The sequence below is a fragment of the Megascapheus bottae genome, chromosome X, assembly GCF_031878675.1.
Source record: "Megascapheus bottae isolate mThoBot1 chromosome X, mThoBot2.hap1, whole genome shotgun sequence".
NCBI lineage: Eukaryota > Metazoa > Chordata > Mammalia > Rodentia > Geomyidae > Megascapheus > Megascapheus bottae.
Window position 1 is genome coordinate 74,084,155 of NC_143547.1, and position 21,900 is coordinate 74,106,054.

Below are 21,900 nucleotides of genomic sequence, written 5' to 3' on the forward strand. Positions count from 1 at the left end.
GGGAATCTTTGCTTCCAAGAAGAGTCCTGATTGTCTGCTGAATGGCTACTCTAACCAGTCACTGAGAACATGATCATCGCAAGCTCTGTCACTTCAAATAGCCTCTAGGAGAACAGAATTCCTTGTGTAGCTTCATATCCACAAATTGATAGTATAATGTAATAATGGTTAAGGGAACAGACTGGAAGTAGACCTCCTTGATCCAAATTTTGTCTCTATTCTTCTTGCCTGTGTGATTTGGGGACAAATTAATTTCTTTGTGTCACAGTTTTCTTTTTCTTTTAACAAGGAAATAATGCCTACTTTATAGACATATGAATATTAAATGATCAGCCCCTACAAAGTGCTTGAAACAGTGCCTAGCACATGAAAAATATCATACAAGCACTGTGTGTGATTCCTCCTTACCTTTTCTCCCTATCTTTTCCTTTCCCCCAATACTTTATCTTACTCCCAAGATGACGCATGGTAAAACCAAGTTTAAGAGTCTCTCACAAGTATATAATTCACAGAAGAGGATTAAACAAATTCCTAGCAAAGAGGAAAAGTATAACTTCCTACAGTAGGGGATTCATTTTGTTTCAAAGTTATCAGAATCTGAGGTCTTGGACACATGTGCACATGCATGCACATGCACACACACACAGAAACACACAGTCAAATGGCTACAGAGATTCTTCTTTCAGCTCAGGCATTCTAAATTAGCTTAGATGTTTTTATAATTATGCTAGTCATCTATAATTGAATCTTTTTGAGTAAAAACATTTGCAGCTAGGTGTTTGTCTTAGGCCTATAATCCCAGCACTGGGGATGTTAAGGCAGGAGGAGAGTAAGTTCAAGGGCGACCTCGTCTAAAAGAAGGAAAGGACGAGAAAGGGGAAGTGGAAAGGTAATGGTGAAGGAGAAGGGAAGAAATGAAGGAAGGAAAGAAGGAAGGAAAAAGAAAGAAAGTGGGGTAGGGAAGGGAGGGATGGAAGTATCTTAAACCCCTTTTCTCCTTTTGCTGAGAGTAAAAAAGGATAGATGTCTGCTTCATCTGGAAGCAGTCTAATTTTTATAGTTAACAGAATGTTAAAAATTATAATTATCACAGTCATGTGTCATCCCATTATGAAGTAAAATAAAAATCGAATCAGACTACTCAAGGGCTATTCAATGATTTACTTGTACTTACTGGTCAAACTGGACATGAGGAGCACTGAGGTTCTATTTCTTTAAATGAACACCACTTTGAATTTCTCGCTTACATAAAGAAGTGTGGACTACTAGTGGAAGTGGTTGACAGTGCATCTGATTTTAATGGGTAAAGCAAAGCTGTAAGTGAATGCAGTCATCCTGAGTCTTTGCTTGAAATGAGTGGAAAATTATGTCAACTGTCCACTTTCCACCTTACCTGCACTCTTAACTGTTATGGGTTAGGTAATATTCAAATAAGACTGCTCTACCTGACTTGAGCTTGGGTGGGGGGGGGGTGTGTGTGTGTGTGTGTGTGTGTGTGTGTGTGTGTGTGTGTGTGTGTGTGTGTGTGTGTGTGTGTGTGTGTGTGTGTGTGTGTGTGTGTGTGTGTGTGTGTGTGTGTGTGTGTGTGTGTGGTTGTATTGGCTCTACCACCAGCCCTATCCACTTTCATTAATTTTCTAATAGAGGGATGTATTTATTCTGGAGCTGGCCTGGACTGTGTTCTTTTTATTTTTGTGTCCTGCTATAGCTGTGGGAATTAGTTTTCATTGTTGCAACAAGAGACTTGGGAACTTTTTGCCCATGTTGGCCTTGCCTGGAATCACTATCCTCCTGATATCTACCTCCCAAGTAGAGGGATATAGGACTAGGACTTCTCAGGACCAGATCATTGTATCTTTTGTTTGTGGTAGTAGGGTTTCAACTCAAGTCCTTGTACTTGCCAGGCAGGTTCTCTAATTCCTGAGCTACACCTCTGCCTTTTGTTTTTCAAGACTGATTTCCATGTGTTTATAATGTTAATCATTAACTCAGAGTGAATCTTATAAGTGTTGGAGGCTAACATCAAGAAATTTTTTTCTGCTATGAACAATGGGCACATTTAATGACTTGGATCTGGGAAGCCATAACATTCCTTGCAGTAGTTAGAAAGAATACAAGTTGAAGAAGAGTGGTTTTCACCACCCATGAAGAAATAATTGCTGCGAAATGTTTCACTGGGAATCATTTATTTTCATTGTAGAACCAGACTCAGAGATACAAAAAAACTCAATCCAGCCTCACAGGAAGAAGGCAAATTATTGACCCTGACAGGATAGCCCAGATGGTCAGTTAAAATCCATGGTTATTAATTTGTTAGGCTTAATATGAAAATCAATGCTGTCTTGTCTTGACTATATAGTCTCCAAAGGATTATCTTTTTACAAGGCAATATTGTAGCTACAAGTCATTCCAATAAAGAACACAGTGACCTCATAAGGGTGAAGGTTCTAGAATAGTCATCAAGTCTTTGGAGATGGAAGTCTGAGCACAAGGAATAGAGCAAGAACAAAAACAACCTGTAAAGTTTCTGTGGAAGGAGACAGATTCTAGTTAGGATTTAGAAGAGAAAAGGTAGGTAATGATGGGAGAAATCTCTAAGAGGGTTGATTATATTGAGAAGTAAATGATTCATTCTTGTAAAAGGAACCCAAATAGGGACCAGTGATTGTATTGCTTTTGAAGTATAGATGAGAAAATACTAATTGAAAAAGTATTAATTCACTTTTAAATGTTTTCTTTTACAGTGGTAAGAATATTTAAGATGTGATATGTTAAATGTGCAGTCAATTTTATTAACTATAAGAATGATATTCAGCAGATCTCTAGAACTTATTCTTCTTAGAAGGGGGAACAGTTGCTAGTCAACAGGCATAAAATTTCAGTTATTAAAAATAGATTCTTATTTTTTAACTCTTCATATCTTTAGAGTTTAAATTTTTATTACCTTTAAATAGTTGTACAAAAAGTTTCTATTTAACAATGCAGTTTATGAATAAAACGCATCTTGATCACATTCTTAATTTTATGTCATGTTTCTTATTGCCAATCTTTGCTTTGATTATAATATCATGACCAGGAGATAGTGGTGTTTCTGTAGGAAATTTGGGCCCATACAAAAACAACTCAAGATTGATTTGTGAAGATTTATAGTTAGACATGTTATTTTCTCCAGTTTTCTTTGATTTTGAGAACTTAGATAATTTTTCTAATTTTTAAGTGTGTTTATGAAAACATAAACTATTTTATCCAGTCTTTTCCACATGATTCCCATACTCTAATCAAGCTGGCAACTGAAGTACAATTTTTCTGCTTTTTGGTAAGAAAATGAAGCAGTAAGTATAATGGAAGTTGTCTTGAATGCTGAAAAATTTCTTTTAAACAGGTGCTTCCAGTTTCAGTTACCTTGAAGCAGTTACAGAAACATCTCAGTTTAATGAAGAGAGACTTTGCCTTTTTCCAGGGTTTACTCAAGATGGACAAATGAATGATGAATGGATTTTCATGGTGGTTACATGGACTTGGATTGAAAAAAAATGCAAGTATACTCATTTCTCCTGCTTGCCTAGCAAAATTAGCTTTTGGAAACCTGGCAAGTACTTTTGTGATGGTAGTTCTGATCCATGTTAAGAAATCTATCCTCAAGATATACCATTAGTAATATGTTAGAGGAGACATGGTATTTGGTTATTTGAAATTTGATAGGGAAGGGGGGAAAACCAAGACGGGTGTAGGGGGGAGGGTAATGGGTACCAAGACATGTGAAAGGGTATCAATGTATGTGAATTAATGCACCTTCTATCTGGCAAATATCATGTAACCCTTTTACTAATTACAATAAAAAATAAATAAAAAAAATAAAAAAATATGGTCTTTAAACTTGTAGATTTTCCAAAATGAGAAATTAAGATACAATAAAACAATGAACAGCACAAGAACATACTTTTCAATGATGAATTCTTGTTATGATTTACGGGTGTCTTGTCCTTGCCAAAACTCATAGTATTTTGGTTGCCAATTATAGTAGTGTTGGGAAATAGGGTCTTTAAAGGGATTAAAAACTTTCTTGGGAGATTAGTTTAGTTTTTTTGATAGCAGTAAATTCCTTTCAAATTTTTACATGCATGAAGTAGCCCTCACCAGAAGCTCAGCAATTGAAACACCTGAATATTTGATTTCCAGCCTAAAGGACTCTAAGCTAAATAAATCTTTTTCTTAATAAACTACCAAGTCTCTGATATTTTGTCACAGCAGCAAAAATTCACTAAGGTATGTGTGAACTAGAGTACTCCAAAGAGTCACAGAAGATGATCACTGAGGACTACAGTGATCAGATAGGACTTTTGAAAGAGGTGCAGCATTGCAGTTATGGTCAGCTGATTCCAGACAAAAGGACCAAAAATATATGTTAAAGAAATGATAACCTCTTCAACAAATTGTGTGTGGGAAATTGGCTATCCATATGTGATAGACTGAAATCAGATCCCTATCTTTGGCTTGTACAAAAATCAACTCAAAATGGATCAATGATAAGGTAAAACATGAAACTTTGAAAGTACTAGAGGAAAACATAGGGAAATCACTAGAAGATATAAGCATAGGCAAGAACTTTCTGAATAAGACTCCAATAGTTTTAATGGGAAATATTATTTTTAAGATTAATTTATTAAGATGGTATTTCTAATACAAATCAGAGCAAGTATTAAAAATCGTTTGCATCAAGTTAAAAATCATTAGCATATCAAACCAAACAATTATCAGAGTAAAAAGATAGCTATTCATCTGGCAAGGTATAAATATACAATAAAGAACTAATAAAACTAAAACAAAAAAAAGCTCCTCAGATTATATAATGAGTTATACAATTAATAAATGGCCTAAAATTAAAGTTGTCGAAAGTAATGGTAATAGTTACATTAGAAATAGTCAACATCCTGGGTTAAGGAAATGCATAGCAAAACTACACTAAGATTCCATCTCATTCTAGTCAAAGTGGCTATTGTCATAACAAGTAACAAATGTTGCCAAGGTTGTGAGAAAAGGAACCCACATACAATATTACACACTAGTGTAAATTAGTACAGCCACTACGAAAATCAGCATAGACTTTTCTCACAAAAGCTAACCATGGAACTACTATATGCCCTGTTATAGTTCTGGATATATATTTTAAGAGATGTAAGTCAGCATGAAATAGAGATAGCATGCACATTTATTTTTTGTTGATGTACTATTCACACTGAACAAAATAAGGAATTAGTCTAAGTTCCCATCAATATTTGAATGGATAAATAAAATGCAATATTACACTTTGAAGAATATTACTCATCCATAAATAAGAATGAAATCATGTCATCTGAAGGAAAATGGATGGAATGGAGATTCAGAAAGTCAAATTTACATATATTTGCTCATATGTGGCATACAGACCTAAAAATTGAGTAAATATAAATATAAGAGGAAAGCTGTTGGAGGGGATTGAGACAAGCAGTTGGTAAGAGGAGGAAGAAAGAGTAACTGAAGATCAATATGATTCAAGTACATTACGTATGTGTGAAAATAGCATGATGTACCCTATTAAAACTATGAAAAATGAGGGGAGAAGAACTTGAGTAGGTAAAAATAATAAAGACGGGATGAATTTTATCAAAGTGTATTGTATGCATATCGTAAATATAATGAAAATCCTTGGTACAATAAATTTATGCTAATATATATTTAAAAATTAAAAAAAATGGGACTCTGGAGTCAGAGAAACTATGTCCAATATTCAGTTCTGCCATTTAACTACTGTGTGTTTCTGGAAGGTTACTTAACTTTTTTGCCTCCTTTTTCTCATCTATACACTGAAAATAATAGAGTTTTTCATCACAAGGGTCAAATGAGTTATTATACATGTAAATATTTACCCAGCCTGGCAGAGAGTAAGTGATATAGACAGATCATTAATAGATTAAATATAGGCAGTTATAGATATGATATAGATGCATTTACATGTATCCTAACTATCATATACATATAATGGTATGTATATATATATATATATATATATATCAACTACCAAATTTATCAAATACATACTTGGCTTTCAGTACAGTCAATAGCTTACCCCAAATACTTGAACCTTGTTCACAATCCAAATATAGTCTTTCCCTTTGTTCAGGTAAGATAAATAGGAGACAAATGGAGGGAAGATGAGTATGGGCTTATATTCAGGTCTATCCATTTAGAAAATGGCAGTAGTACAAATTCCAAAGATTTTTTTTTTCTTTTGATAAAGTCGCCCTTCAGCTTCTGGTGGCTGTTTGGGCTGGGCTTCTAAACAGATGAGGTTTGCTGAAGAGCCAGCAATGACATGCACTCTGCCAGCACTCTGTCAACTACCCCAGCCTTGAGACATGTCTAAACAACAGAGACTGAGGCTCACATTCAATCTGCACTGAGAATTGCTGTCTGACCCAGGTAGAAAGGTACAAATATGTGTTTGGTGACAGTGTGGACAGGTTGCTTCAATGGGGCTCTTTATATGAAGGTTTTCAAATTCAGTACTGAAAAGCTTATTTTTTCTCTTCAATATTTGGCGTGCAGTTAGGGTGGTAAGAGCAGGGCAGAAGTGTCTGAGTTCCCTGCTGCTTGGGTAATATGCTTATACAAGATACAAGTCTGTGAAAATATCATTTCTACAGACTAAAATAACTAGGTGCTTCACAAATGAGAACTTCAAAGGAGTTTCAAGCACACAATATACAACTGAAAGTTCTAAAGATATTGAAAGCACAGAAAAAACAACTTTTATGGAAGTACAGGTTTTAGTCTTTATGAGGAAAGATGAAAGAAAATAATATATTTAAGTAGGAGAAGACATGGCAAATTATTGAATTGTCAAGTGTCTGAAGGGACAATAAGTGATCAGCAATAATTAGCTTTCATGTGCTGCTTCTGAGCACATAATAACAGAAAGGAAATTTAAATTGTGACAAGAGAATTGAAGACAGTTATCTCCAGAACCAGTTACTACAAGAAGGACTAGAAATAAAGCTCTGTCTATGGAGATTAGGTAAATAAAAAGACAAAATGATTGCAGACAGAAAAGGTTCAGTTCTACCTAACTTTAGGATAATAATGAGTGCTTCTTAAGCTATCACTTTACCCTGGGCCCTCTTCTAGAACTCTGTATCATATCAGCTCATATTGTGGGCAGTGAATATAATCTCCATTTTTACGGCTGAGCATGGAGTAAGGAGGCTGAGTGTAATGTAAGTCTTACAGCCATCTTGGTGCCGCTTGCTAGATGGAGGGAGTTCTGCAGTCAGTGCTGAAAAGCCTAGAGGTGAGAGAGGCTATTCATTGAATGCAGCTGCCTACCTCAAGGTGAGCCAGGAGAACTCTGCTTCAGACAAATGCAAATATCATAGCCTTAGGGAAGCTTTGCATAGAAATGCTCCTCCAATTCTGCCTGGATAACTTCCCTAAATGGCTTGAATCACCCACCTCTGGACAAACTCTTGAAGCTACTTGAGGTGGATCTTCCCTAGATGGAAAAGTTCTCCTGGTATTTGAGCTTATACCTGAGTATGTCCATATAAGGTCTGCTTTTGTTAAGGCTTGATCTCTACCCCAAGCATGTGGTTGTCTTTAAAAGCTTGGTGCAAGCTCTGGTAGGGGCTGCTAGTCTTTGAGACAGTAGTCCACCATGCTTCTCTGTTCTTTCACCTATGGCAAGAATGCAAAGGTTCTGAGAAGTAGTTTTTCCCAAAGTAACAGCACAGGAAAATGGGAACCCTGCAATGAGAAAATGATGTCCTGGCTTCAGAGCCTCATTCCATGACCTTGAGAATAAAACATTCTGTCTTTTCATGATTCTTTTTTTAAATTTTTGCTTTTAGTAATTGTTCTTCAGTTTGGATTTCATATAAGCCTTTCTCCAAATAAAATTATCTTGACCTAATTGGACTACGAAGCACAGCTGGCTCTATTAATAATCACATGTAGATTTCTGCTTAGTATATGTTTTTTTTTAAAAAAAACATTGGGTAAGTTCTAATTAAGTTGGGGTGAATGAGAAGGGAGGTGAAAGACAAAATATCTATTTTTTTCTGACTAAAATGTAATATCTTCCCTGTGGTGAGAAATCGGTATAGAAGGACACAGAGCTTTATTGAAGTAAGTGTAAGTCAAATTGTCCTGCAACTGAATCCATATTTACTCATAGGCCTTGGACAAATAGTATATTAGAAGTAATAATAAAAGTATATTAAATGGTAGTCACAATAAGGCCAGTACCTCCCAAAGAAGTACTAACTATAGTGTCCTAAAGTGAAATAGTGAGAAAAGAACCAACTTAGCATGCTATAAATTAGGAACTTGCTAATACTAAAATAAGATAAAACTATGATGTTTGTCTCCCAAACTTTACATGTGCAGTTGTTTTAGAGGCAGCCATTTTGCCTTTTGCTCATCTCAATTACTATAAAATAGCTGTTACTCTCTTACCTCAAAAATTGTGGCCAAAATTATTGGAAATAGATAGTTTCCCCCACCAGAGATTGAAACAGATTATTTTTTTATTACTTTATTCAGGTTTCAATAATGGGTTTAGTTTTAGTGCACTAAAGATAGATGTAAAATCACCATTCCAGGCTTTTATCAATTGGCTAAAAATGATCCTTGGAACGTTTTCTCAAAGTGGTGAAGCACACACCACCATTTTGTGTGAGAAAGAATTAATAGGTCAGTTAAAATGCAGGCTCTGGGACCAACTCTAAGGATATTACATTGGAATATTTGTGTGATCCAGATGCATGAATTTCAGCACATACCCTAGAAAATTGAGAAACATGATAGAGAGAGAGAGAGAGAGAGAGAGAGAGAGAGAGAGAGAGAGAGAGAGAGAGAGAGAGAGAGAGAGAGAACAGAATAAATATTCAGGGGTAGGAGCTCAGAAACAATATGGGTGAAATATGAAGTATGTGAATGTAAAAATATCAGCCTGACATGTATACTAGTGGCAACAAGGGCCATTCCTTTAAATGGTAAAGTGGCATGGATCTGAGCCTGGAATCTAGATGTTGCCAGGATTCAAATTTAGCTGTTGGGCTCACTGCTTTCTGAACATGGACAAAGATCTTAACTTATTGGCATTAGTTTTTTCCTACATGAAATATGATAGTAAAACACTCATCTCATAGGGTTGTCAGGTGATTAAATGAGTTCATAAATGTAAAGTTCTTGGAATTAGAACTAGAATGTGGCATGTACAATATGTGTCAGTATCAAGACTTTTTGTTTTGTTTTGTCAGTCATGGGGCTTGGACTCTGGGCCTGGGCACTGACCCTGAGCTCTTCAGCTCAAGGCTACTGCCCTACCACCCCCCTCCAGCTCCACTTTCAGTTTTCTAGTGGCTAAATGGAGATAAGAGTTTGAACCAGAATCCAAAGATCTCAGCCTCCTGAGTCGCTAGGATTACAGATGTGAGCCACTGTGCCTGGCTAGATATCTAGACTTTCTGACAGAGGTATGCAGAAATTAAGACTATGGTTTTGGAATATTAAGATGACAGTAACACATAGACGTTATTTATTCCACTACCTCAGTGCTTTTCTTGGATGCACATTTCAGTCACCTCTCCTGCTGCTCTAGGCATAAACATCATAATTTCAGTCAGAATCAATGTTTTATTTGCATCCCATTTTTGAGTGCTCACTATAGCCAATATATTGTTGTAGATCCTTTCTTGTATTATTTCACTTAAAACTGACAACCATTTTAATTCACTTTAAAGACTGGTACAATGTTGGGGGGAAATCATCCAACTCAAAATTTCCAGGGCTAGCATTCAAATTGAGGCAATCTTGCTTCCGAGGCTGTTTTTACAAGTAGTCTATACCATGAACTCAGTTCAAGCCAGGCCTCTCATACTGGAGAGGTTATCATACTAACTCTCTTACAGGTCTTTCCTTTTGTATTATTGCTAACCTTTGAGAGCCAGTGAGATCTTCACAGATAGATTTTATTGTGCTATACTCACAAATTTCTACCGGTTTCACAATGCCTAAAAATTGAAATTCCAATTCCTGTCCATGGCCTTCAGAGCCCTGAATAGTCTGACTCCTGCTCACCTCCTCAGCCTCAACTCATCTCTTGCCAGTTTCAACCACAACCACTATATTGCAGCCACACTATTCGTTAGACTCCAGGAATGCTCCAGGCTCTTCCCTGACTTTGAACTTTTCTCTCTGTCTGAAATGTCCTTCCACAGGTTCTTTGCATGGATAGCCCCTTTTCATCTGTTAGATCTAAGCTTATAGGTCACCTTCTCAGAGGACTTCCTGATCACTCAAGATTTGTTTTAAAAACTCATTTCCATCTCAGTTTTCTGTTTATGTTATAGTACATATATACATATATTGTTTATATTTATATATCTGATTATTTATTTTTGTCTTTTCTGGAAGAATGTGAAATCTATAAGAGGGAAAAACTTGTTTTCTAGTATGTGTATGTATACGTGTGTGTGCATGCACACACACGTGCATATGTGTGTATGTCTTTGTGCATGTGAAATGTATTGTATATATATTTATTTGGTTATTTGAAATAGGATAGGGAAGGGGGAAAACAAGATGAGGGGCAATGGTGGGGGGGATATGGGGACCAAGACATAAAAAAGGGTATCAATGTTTGTGAAGTAATGCACCTTCTATCTGGTGAATATTATATTACCCTTCTATTAATTACAATAAAAATATATGAAAAAATAAAACCTCCCAAAAAAACCCAAAAAACAAAAGCTATGTTTTGTGTTTTTCTTTCAGTGAAAATATTTCTAAATATCACAAATTAGCCTATCACAGAAAATTCCTTTTATCTAAGAATCCTTACTAAGTCATGATAGCAGAACCTATATCTAGGATATGGGACACATACCTCTGCATACCCGGCAACAGGAATCTGGAACTGAGACTGGGAAAGCACAGGTCAATTTGGGGCAAGTCTTGAGACCACAATATACATTCCCCTCCTGCCAAAGACAAACAGAAATAAGATCAGAATTATCTTATATAGGTTAACAATATCTGAGATAAAGTTTAAAATATCACACTGCTCGTTTACAATCAGTTCCGGTATGTCATATATTTTATGATGCATTGTTTTTTTTTCCTGTCTCTCTCTCTCTTTTTTTGACATCCAAGATATCTTTAATGATGGGAGAATGTCCAGGATTAGTTTTTATAGCCTTGGCTGGCCCGTCAGCCTCTGGCACGTTCGAACTTCCGGCCCTCGGAGCTGACCACAAGTTTTGGTGTGGCCGTGCGGAGTTCCTGGGCCTTGCCAAAGTGCGAGTGCCAAAGTGTCTCAGCCAGGGAGCAGCCTTTCAGGGAGTCCTGGGCCAGCTTTTCAAAGGTGAGGATCTTGCCCCCAGCGTTAAGGATGCAGGTGCGGGCCTGGTCGGTCACACACAACACACACACCTTGAGCTTGGGCACCTCCAGGACGGGCCCATCGTCTGTGACCGTCCCCATGATCACTGCTGTCTTGTCCTCCCAACCAGGAAGCTTCATCTTCCAGATCATCTGGGACAAGGACAGGGGCGGCGGGTTGGTGCGACTCATGCATAACCTTTTCAGCACCACTTGGTTGAAGGTAGAGTTAGTTCGTCAGGCCAGAAGCCTGTACAGCTTCACCAACAACCTGAGGTAGATTGTCCTGGCTCTTGGGTTCTTTGTGCCGAACCCTGGGGTCCTTGTGGCGGATGTTGACAGCCATGATGGCGCCGCCTGCACAGCCAGACCGGGAAAGGCATGGTTTTCTCTTATTTACATTTTTTTTTTCCATGCCAGATGAATTAGAAATCCTAGTTAGTTCTTTTGGTCCAATGTGAGAAAAATATTCTGTGAAGGCTGTCACTGAGCTTTGAACCACCAAATAATAGTTTCCCTCCTCTTCTCTGTTCACTGCTCTTTGCTTGCCCAAAACCAAAGATATAGGCCTTTCTTTGAAGTAACACAAAATTATTCATCATCTCATTTACATAGCTCAATAGCATGCAAGGTAAGGAAGAAGACTCATGGTACTTGGGGTTTTATATGTCCTTGCAATAGTTTCCACTCCCTAAAATAATACCTTTCAAATGATATTCCCTAAACCCGCCCTTAGTTCTCAGAAGTATATCCTTGTAGAGCTAGAAAGAAAACTAGGCCATAACAAAATTCTCTATATTTTTATAAAATTCTAAAAAGAAACTATCTTCCGTTGACAAACCAGTGTTTAATGCACCTCACAAATAGAAAAATTGTTTATCCACCCAACTTTTCTCCTTCATGCTTCATTTTGAATAATTTTACTCCACTTCCTAGTTCTATGTAAAATATTCTTTAGACTGCACAATTAGGTAAACGGGTAATTTGGGATACTTTATTTATGGAGTATGCTCAGTGTATTTGACAAGTAATGTCATGAGAATGTCCTCATTACAGGATGCCAAATTTGTAGAACCTTCAGAAATGGGAACCAAGTGACATCTCATTTTCTTGTGAATTGGATCAATTGGCCCTACAATGACAGCGAATTTTCTATCCACAGCAGTACAAACACTTCAATAATTATATAAGACCTTTCATAAAGGGTTAGGTGGTGTAACTTTTATGAAAATAAAAAGCCAAATCAATTTAAACAGCTCATCTTTTCACATTTAAGCATTCTTTACAGCTTTGAGTCCTGGGTTCATATTTTCAATAGAGATTTTCAAAGTTGATGGAGATGAGGGAGTTCAGATCAGCAGGGCTGCTTCTGCCTTAAATGCAAATAATTTTTCATTCAATTACCTTACAGTGCAAGCTCATATGAAAAATACAAGTACAGAGAAAGCTCTCTTATTTGGGTATGGATTAATACAGACGTTAAGACACAGGATCTTACCGAACAGCTGCACTGGGTGCATTGATTCGGTTGTCGATTCTGAAAGAGTCCTTCCACCATGAACAGCTCTCCATGTTGGTAAGTGGTCCCATTATACTCACACGACTTACTGGTCACTTTATTGTTCACCTGGGGTAAGGAGTCTTCTGGAACAGGTTGTAGAAAACAACACAACATGTATTGGTTTTCATCATTGCAAAGAAATTCATAAATCCCAAGAGCAGATGGGGCTGTACTACATGAGGTAGTTAAAAGACAATCCTGGCCAATGATTATAGATATTATCAGTCAAAGAATAGCAGCTGACATTACCATCCATTAACCTTTTGTTAGTGGAGCATTTATTGACCACCTCCTATGTAGCAGATACTGTAATAAGCATTAGAGAGAGAAGAGTGAATAGGGCTTTGACTTGGTGGAGCTAATCATTCCAGATGGATATTGGTAACTTGCCAGAAGGATGGAGTCCACAATATTTCTATTGAGTCTTTGATTCCCTTAAAATAGGGATGGTTGACTGTATATTAAACTATAGTAGAAGGCTTTGTCCCCATTCATATTGAAATCATTTGTTATATGCTTGCATGTTTGTTTTGGCCTATGGAGCTTTTGCTTATGATCTGTATATATCAAGGCAACTCATGCCAAAAGAATACAAACCTAGCACTTGAATGTTTTTGGAACTCACATTTGTGAATTATATTAGCCTAGCAAACTACATACAAAGGCACTTCACAAATACTATAATTGGCCTTATAAATCAAATAGGATAGACTCTTTCCTTCATTTTTCATTTGATGAAAGCAATTACATTGAATGACTTATATGAACTCAAAAAGCTAGGAAATGCTCAGTTAAAGTCCCATGACTGACCCCCCCCCCAAAAGGCTATGAATGGTTAAGAGAGGGAATCAAATTCCGGTCTTCTGGCTCTAAACTTCAACATCTGGCAATACACACACACACACACACACACACACACACACACACACACACTAGTGTTTGGTAAGTACAACACTAAGTCTCTTCACTCCATGGAATGTAGCACAGGGTTCCTGTACAACAAAAAAGTCAAAGCATTCAGTGAGTTGATGCTGGGAATGATCTCTACAAAACATTTCAATAAGGATACACTGCCTGTGCACAAATGTATACACATCTACACACACATACACATACCCACACATACATATACTAAAATATAACATATAGCAATCAACAAGTCTTAAGACTCAACAGATATTAGCACTGCCTAGCTCTCTCCTACAAAAAGAGAGAACCAGGGAGTACCACGAGCCAACTATCTTAAGAAATCCACAACAAACTCAAGAAGTAACAGAGAAGGACTCAAACCAGAAAAGAAATCCAGATAAAGCTCACATCCAACTTTCTCAAAGAATTCGGAATGCGAGGACCCCTCCCCCACCCCTCGCCGCCAGCTCTGAGCTGGGAAATGCGGCGGAGGGCTCGGGGCTGGGCAGCCATGACTGCCGCAGAAACCAGCATAGGACCGGGCCAGCGAGCCGCAGAAGCAGCAGAACCCAGATGTGGAACCAGAACAGCAAGCAGCGGAACCCACATGTGGACCACAGGCGGCGGAGGAGACCCAAGGGGAGTGAAAGACTCCCCAATACCATGGAGCACCCACAGACGAACGCAGAGGCGTGAGTAACACAGCGCGTCCCCAAACAAATCGGGAAAGCAGAGCTGGTGCCAAGCAATAGAACTTAACTCAGACTCCTCCACCCCGCCCGAGAAAGACTGGCAGGAGCAGGGGGGCAAGGAATTTAGAATCTTGTCCCCTCCCTCAACAGCCCCCTCCCCCAGGCCATTGACTGGTTACTGACAGGCAGGCGGCGCTAAGACCCAGCACCCCACGAAGGGAGGCGGAGGTGTCCCAGCCCCCACTCTCCCAACAACTTCCTCCCCAGGCCTCGGACTGGAGACTCACAGGCGGGCAGGTGCTAAAACCCAGCACCCCACCAAAGGGGGTGAAAGTGTCCTTGCTACCACCAGCCCAAGAGGTTCCTCTCCCAGGCCATTGACCTGAGACTGAAAGGCGGGAGGGCGCTAAGACCCAGCACCACACCAAAGGGGGCCGAGGTGTCCCAGCTCACCCGCCTAAACAGGTTCCTCTCCCAGGCCACTGGATCTGGAGAGTGGGGGGCGCTGAGACCCTGCCATCCAACAGCGAGTGGGGTGTGCGGGTCAGAAAGGTGCGGCTTCACCCTTGGAGCCCACATCCTCTGCTGGGCCCTGCCCCTGGGAACAGAGCAGACACCAGCTGGTCCAGCTGAGAGCCCCTGGAAACCCCCAAACTCCAGACCCTTGGCCGGGGGCCTGCCCCTGGAAGCAGCACAGGAAAACCAACCATCTGCCCACAGTGCGCTGAGACTGAAGTGCGCAGACCCATCCCACGGCCTACTGTGAGGCCACGGGTTGGGCTGAGAGCTAGTGGTGCAGCAGCATACAACCTCTGGGAACAGGCCGAACACTCACAAAAACTGCACAATCTGACCTAGTCAGCAGCAGAATCAATTTGGCTGAGAACCACAGGTATTCACATAGTCCCAGAACCACCGGTCCCAATCCAAGTAAAGACTGCCACATACAGACCACAGAGTGAACTACAACAACAGTTCTCCATGCCTAGGAGAGCACAAAGACGAATTATGACATACATAAATAATCAAAGTGCCACGCAAAGCCCAAAAGGAAACAAGAGCGAAGGGGCGAGAGAGATGTCACCATCCCAAGAAATGACACCTGAAGAGACACGAAACATGACTCAAATCAAGGAGATCATTTTGGAAATGAAGGCTGATTTCCAAAAACAAAACCAAAAAATTTCCAAGGAATTCTTCGAATTCAAAAGAGAAGTGGAAGAAAACTTCAATACCCTCTCAGCAGACTTGATCAGCTCAGTGTCCACACTTCAAGCAAAAATGGATGCATTAAGCAGTAGATTGACTGAGATGGAGAATAGAACATCAGAAACGGAAGATAAAACACAAGAGCTGGAACAGAGAATCACCACCTTGGAAAGATTAGTCAGAATCCACCAGAGAGAACTCCAGGACATGGCAGATGCAGCAAAGAAGTCTAATCTACGTATAATAGGGATTGTGAGGGGGCCGAATTTCAAAACAAAGGAATGCAACCCTTATTCACCAAAATCATAGCAGAGAACTTCCCCAACCTCAAAAGGGAAACTACTCACATTATTGAAGTTTTCAAGACTCCAAACAGGCAAGATCCTAGAAGGAACTCATCTAGACATATCATAGAAAAGACACTAGACCCAAATACCAAGGAATTGATCTTAAATGCTGCAAAAATGGAGAAAGAACTATACTACAATGGGAAAAAATTGAATTATAGCAGATCTCTCCATGCAAACCCTAAATGCAAGAAAAGCTTGGAAAATATCATTGATGTCCTGAAGACCAACAACTTCCAACCCAGACTGATATATCTAGCAAAACTAGCATTTACATTTGAGGGAGAAACAAGAATATTTCACACCAAAGAGAAGGTTTATGAATACATGCACACTAAACCAGCATTACAAAAATATTAATTAATCGAGAACAAATTGTAGAACATCAAGAACCCCCATCAAGGAGCAAATATCTATAATTCACTAAACACAAAAGGGGGGAAAAAGAGAGAGAAAGAAACTTAGATGTAAAAATAAATAATGACAATGGACACTGACCACTTCTCCATAATTTCCCTAAATGTGAACGCGCTGAACAATCCAATCAAAAGACACAGAGCAGCAGACTGAATTAAGAAACACCACCCATCCATATGTTGCCTCCAAGAGACCCACCTCACCACCAAAGACAGAAACAAATTCCAACTGAAAGGACAGAAATGAATTTTCCACTCCAATGCACCATGCAAAAAAGCATGAGTAGCAATCTTAATCTCAGACAAAATTAACTTCTCAGTAAAATCAGTACATAAAGATAGAGCCGGCCATTACATATTAGTAAAGGGTACAATCCATGCCCATAATATTACAGTTATAAACATTTACTCCCCCAACACGGGAGCACCCAAATTCGTCAAACAAACTCTCTTAGAATTACAGAACAAGATAGCCTCAAACACAATCACAGTGGGAGACCTCAATACACCACTCTCAACAAATGACAGGTCAACTCAACAAAAGTTAAGCAGAGACACCATCAACTTAAACGACACCATAGCCCAGCTGGGCTTAACAGATATACACAGAGTCTTCCAACCAATGGTGAAACTTTTTACATTTTTCTCAGCAGCACATGGAACACACTCCAAAATTGATCATGTAATAGTTCATACAGAAAACCTAAGCAGATATAAGAGGTCTGATAGAATACCACCATGCATTCTATCAGACCACTGTGGAGTCAGACTAATTCTGAAAAATGCAGTCAAAGTCAAAAAACATTCAATCACTTGGAAACTGAACAACACACTTCTGAATAACTCCTGGGTGACAGATCAAATCAGAAAAGAAATAAAAAACTTCCTTGAATGTAATGACAATCAAGAAACATCACAAAGGAACTTAAGGGACACACCAAAGGCAGTTCTAAGAGGCAAATTTATCGCACTAGGAGCGCATATTAAAAAGACAGAAGAAGAGCATGGAAATAACCTTAAAAAAACTGAAATACCTAGATGAGCAAGAAAAAGTTAACTATAAAACAACTAGAAGGACAGAAATAACAAAAATAAAATCAGAAATACAGAGATTGAAATAAGATCTACTATACACAAAATTGATAAATCAAAAAGTTGGTTGTTTGAAAGAGTCAACAAAATAGACAGACCCCTGGCAAGATTAATCAAAAAAAGGAAAGGGGAGACTCAAATAAACAAGATTAAAGACCCCACGGGAACAATCACAACTGATTTCCAAGAAATTAAGTCCATAATGAATAAGTGCTACCAGGGCCTATATTCAAAGAAACAAGAAAATCTAGTAGAAATGGATGATTTCTTAAATAAATATAGGCTACCCACACTGAACAACGATGAGGTAAACAAACTGAATCAACCAATCTCTTACAATGAAATTGTGGAAGCAATCAGGGAAATGCCAACCAAAAAGAGCCCGGGTCCAGATGGTTTCACTGCGGAATTCTACAAGACGTTTAAAGATGAAATAACTCCTATACTCTTGAGACTCTTCTGAGAAATAGAAACAGAATGAGCAATACCAAACTCATTTTATGAAGCTAATATTAATCTCATCCTTAAACCAGGGAAAAACCCAACAAAAAAAGAAAACTACAGACCTATCTCTCTAATGAACACGGACGCAAAACTCCTCAATAAAATATTAGCCAACAGAATCCAGAAACAAGTTAAAAAAATCATACACTATGATCAAGTAGGCTTCATCCCACAGATGCAAGGCTGGTTTAACATTCGCAAATCAATCAATGTAATACATCACATTAATAGAGCTAAGGATAAGAACCATATGATAATTTCTCTGGACACGGAGAAGGCATTTGACAAAATACAACACCCATTCATGTTGAAAGCACTAGAAAAAATAGGAATAAGAGGTACATTCCTCAAAACAGTAAAAGCCATATATGAAAAACTTACAGCCAGTGTTATACTAAATGGTGAAAGATTAGAACCATTCACCTTAAAATCAGGAACTAGACAGGGATGCCCACTCTCTCCACTTCTCTTCAATATAGTGCTGGAACACTTAGCCAGAGCAATAAGGCAAGAAAAGGACATCAAAGGGATCCACATAGGGAAAAAAGAAATTAAAGTATCCCTATTTGCGGATGACATGATCCTCTACTTGAATGACCCATCAAACTCCCCCAAGAAACTTCTAAAATTAATAAACTACTTTAGCAAAGTGGCAGGATACAAAATTAATCTTCAGAAGTCAGTAGCCTTCTGGTACTTCAACAATACATAAACAGAAGGCCAAATCAAGAAAATGATCCCATTTGCAATAGCCCCCAAAAGAATAAAATACTTAGGAATATACTTAACCAACGATGTAAAGGAATTATTCAATGAAAACTACAAAAGCCTAACTAAAGAGTTAGAGAGGACACTAGGAAATGGAAAGACATCCCATGTTCATGGCTAGGGAGAACCAACATAGTGAAAATGGCTATACTGCCAAAATTGATATACAAATTCAATGCAATCCCCATCAAAATCCCAAAGACATTCTTTACTGAAATAGAAGTTATAATTTAAAGATTCATATGGAACAAGAAAAGACCTAGAATAGCCAAAACATTTCTAGGCAAAAAGAGCAATGCTGGTGGTATTACAATACCAGACTTCAAACTCTACTATAGAGCCATAATAACAAAAACCCCTTGGTATTGGTACAAAAACAGACCAGAAGATCAATGGAACAGAATAGAAGATCCAGAAATAGAACCACATACCCATAGGCAACTTGTATTTGACAAAGGAGCCAAAGATATATAGTGGAACAAACACAGTCTATTCAATTATTGGTGCTGGCAAAACTGGGCAGCCACATGCAGAAAACAAAAATTGACCATAGCCTTTCACCATGCATAAGCATTAACTCAAAGTGGATCAAAGACCTCAACGTCAGACCAGATACCGTGAAACTGCTACAGGATAATTAGGAGAGACACTGGAACTCATAGGCACAGGCAAAAGGTTCCTGAACAGAATTCCAGGGTCACAACAGATAGGAAACTCAATAAATGGGACTACCTAAAAATAAAATTTCTGTACAGATAAAAACATAGTCGCAAAAGTAGAGAGACAGCCAACCAACTGGGAAAAAGATATTCACCAATAATACATCTGACAAATGCTTAATATCCGGTATCTACAAGGAACTCAAGAAACTAATCCCCCCCAAACCCAATAAACCATTCACTAAATGGGCAAGGGAACTAAACAGAGACTTAAAAGAAGGAGAGATTAAAATGGCAGAAAAGCATATGAGAAAATGTTCACCATCTATGGTGATAAAGGAAATGCAAATAAAAACAACCCTAAGATACCACCTTACCCCAACAAGAGTGGCCAAGATTTTGAACTCAGACAATGACAGTTGCTGGTGGGGTTGTGAAGAAAAAGGAACCCTAGTACACTGCTGATGGGAATATAAACTAGTTCAGCTACTCTGGAATGCAGTGTGGAGGTTTCTTTAAGAACTGAAAATAGACCTTCCCTAAGATCCCGCCATACCATTTCTGGGCATCTACCCTGAACATCATAACCCAAGATATGGTAAGGACACCTGCTTAGCTATGTTCATCTCTGCACTATTCACAATAGCCAGGCGATGGAAACAATCCAGATGCCCTACTGCAGATGAATGGATACAGAAAATGTGGTATATATACATAATGGAATTCTACATAGCCAACAAACAAGATAAAATAATGGTATTCGCAGGGAAGTGGATGAATCTAGAGGGAATCATGTTGAGTGAGACAAGTCAAGACCTAAGGAACTAAAGGCGCATGGTATCCTTCATATGTGGCTATTAAATCCAAAGAGTACAAGAGCGAGGACTCAATATCTGCATACCCAATGCTATGGACATGGTAATGGAAATATAAACATAACTATATGGACATAAAAACTTATGACTCTATAGACATATTGTTTTATTTCATAAATTAATGTTTCTATGACATAAAAACCCTTAGCCTAATTTTGATTAAGTTCTAAAGACTAAGTCCCAGTGATTGTAAATAGAGATTCCCTTCTTGAACACTTGTTTGTTAAACATGTCATTTAAAATATGATGTAAATATCAGTGTCAATAAAAAAAAAATACAATTGTTTAAACATTATTTTCCAAATGTATTGAAAACAATAAAGGCTAATAATAATAAAAATTCCATCATAAAAATGTAACAATAGGAGCTGGGAGTTTGGCCTAGAGGTAGAGTGCTTGCCTAGCATGCACAAAGACCCGGGTTCGCATCCTCAGTACCACATACATAGAAAAAGCCAGAAATGGTGCTGTGGCTCAAGTGGTGGAGTGCTATCCTTGACGGAAAAGCCCAAGGACAGTGCTCAGGCCCTGAGTTCAAGCCCCAGGATTGGCAAAAAATTGTAACCATAGTTAATATTTATCTTGTGTGCTGCATCCAACTGTGAGTATTCTTATATTAATATTTCAATAGCATTTCCAATGTAGATCCGATTATGCCCATTTTGTAGCTGAGGAAACTAACCTTTTTACAAACTAGAATGTTGCCTAAAAAAGTAGCGAAATTGTCAATGTATTTTTCTCTAATTTTAATAGTTTTGGGAATCGTTCTATATTATGTTGCATAAGTTAATCTAGAGTTAATTTCCAATCAACTCACTTTTTACATTTTACTAATTCATGACTCTATGGCATGTAAAGCCATAATAATATGATAACATAAGGTAACCTAAATAATGTTACCTTAAAAAGGAGAACCTTTAGTCCAAGAAAGAGTTTAACTCATATCAACTGAACCTTTGTCTAGGCTAGGAGTCCATGCCCCTGCCCATGGGTGCATACCGTGTTAAAGGACAGCTGCAGCTGGTAGAGGTGAGTAAGTCTGATCAGAGGGAGGACAGGAACAGGGCCTGTGCTCTAATTATTCCAAACATCAGCATTTTGTGGTAATGGAAAAATACAATTACCTACAAAATAATATTTGCCATGGCTCTTACAGGAGCTGGCAGATCTTTGCAATAAAAAATGTTTGAAAATATTTTTCCTCAGAAGAATGTAGATTGAGTTTTGAGCTGTCCTTCCTCTAATGTATCAATGGTAAGACAACTGTAGGTTGAAGTTTTCTGCTGGAAGCATCACCCTGAGAGCCTCTTGAAGTAGTCTTCTCAGTAACCTTATCCTGGAGTCTATTAATCTACTCAACAAAAGACAGGGGTGAGCAAAATACAAGTAGACAAATGAGAATCAAAGAGAAAGACAGCAATAATGGTCAAATTTACAACTACTTTTCAGC

At 38.3% G+C, this 21,900-nt stretch overlaps 1 protein-coding gene and 1 pseudogene across 5 annotated transcripts in view; both read right to left on the reverse strand.

Moving 5' to 3' along the window:
* Positions 1-21,900, reverse strand: part of Chrdl1 (chordin like 1) — a 126,265-nt gene that overhangs the window by 31,349 nt on the left and 73,016 nt on the right. For 3 of the 5 annotated variants that reach the window (XM_090326062.1, XM_090326060.1, XM_090326063.1), the window contains 2 exons: positions 12,917-13,062; positions 10,925-11,018 (listed from right to left, as the gene is read on the reverse strand). In XM_090326062.1, the coding sequence (XP_090182188.1) occupies positions 10,925-11,018; positions 12,917-13,062 (240 nt within the window). The remainder of the gene's footprint in view (positions 1-10,924; positions 11,019-12,916; positions 13,063-21,900) is intronic. The other 2 variants (XM_090326061.1, XM_090326059.1) reach the window with 1 other exon arrangement.
* On the reverse strand, positions 11,221-11,764 carry LOC150041344 (large ribosomal subunit protein eL18 pseudogene; annotated as a pseudogene).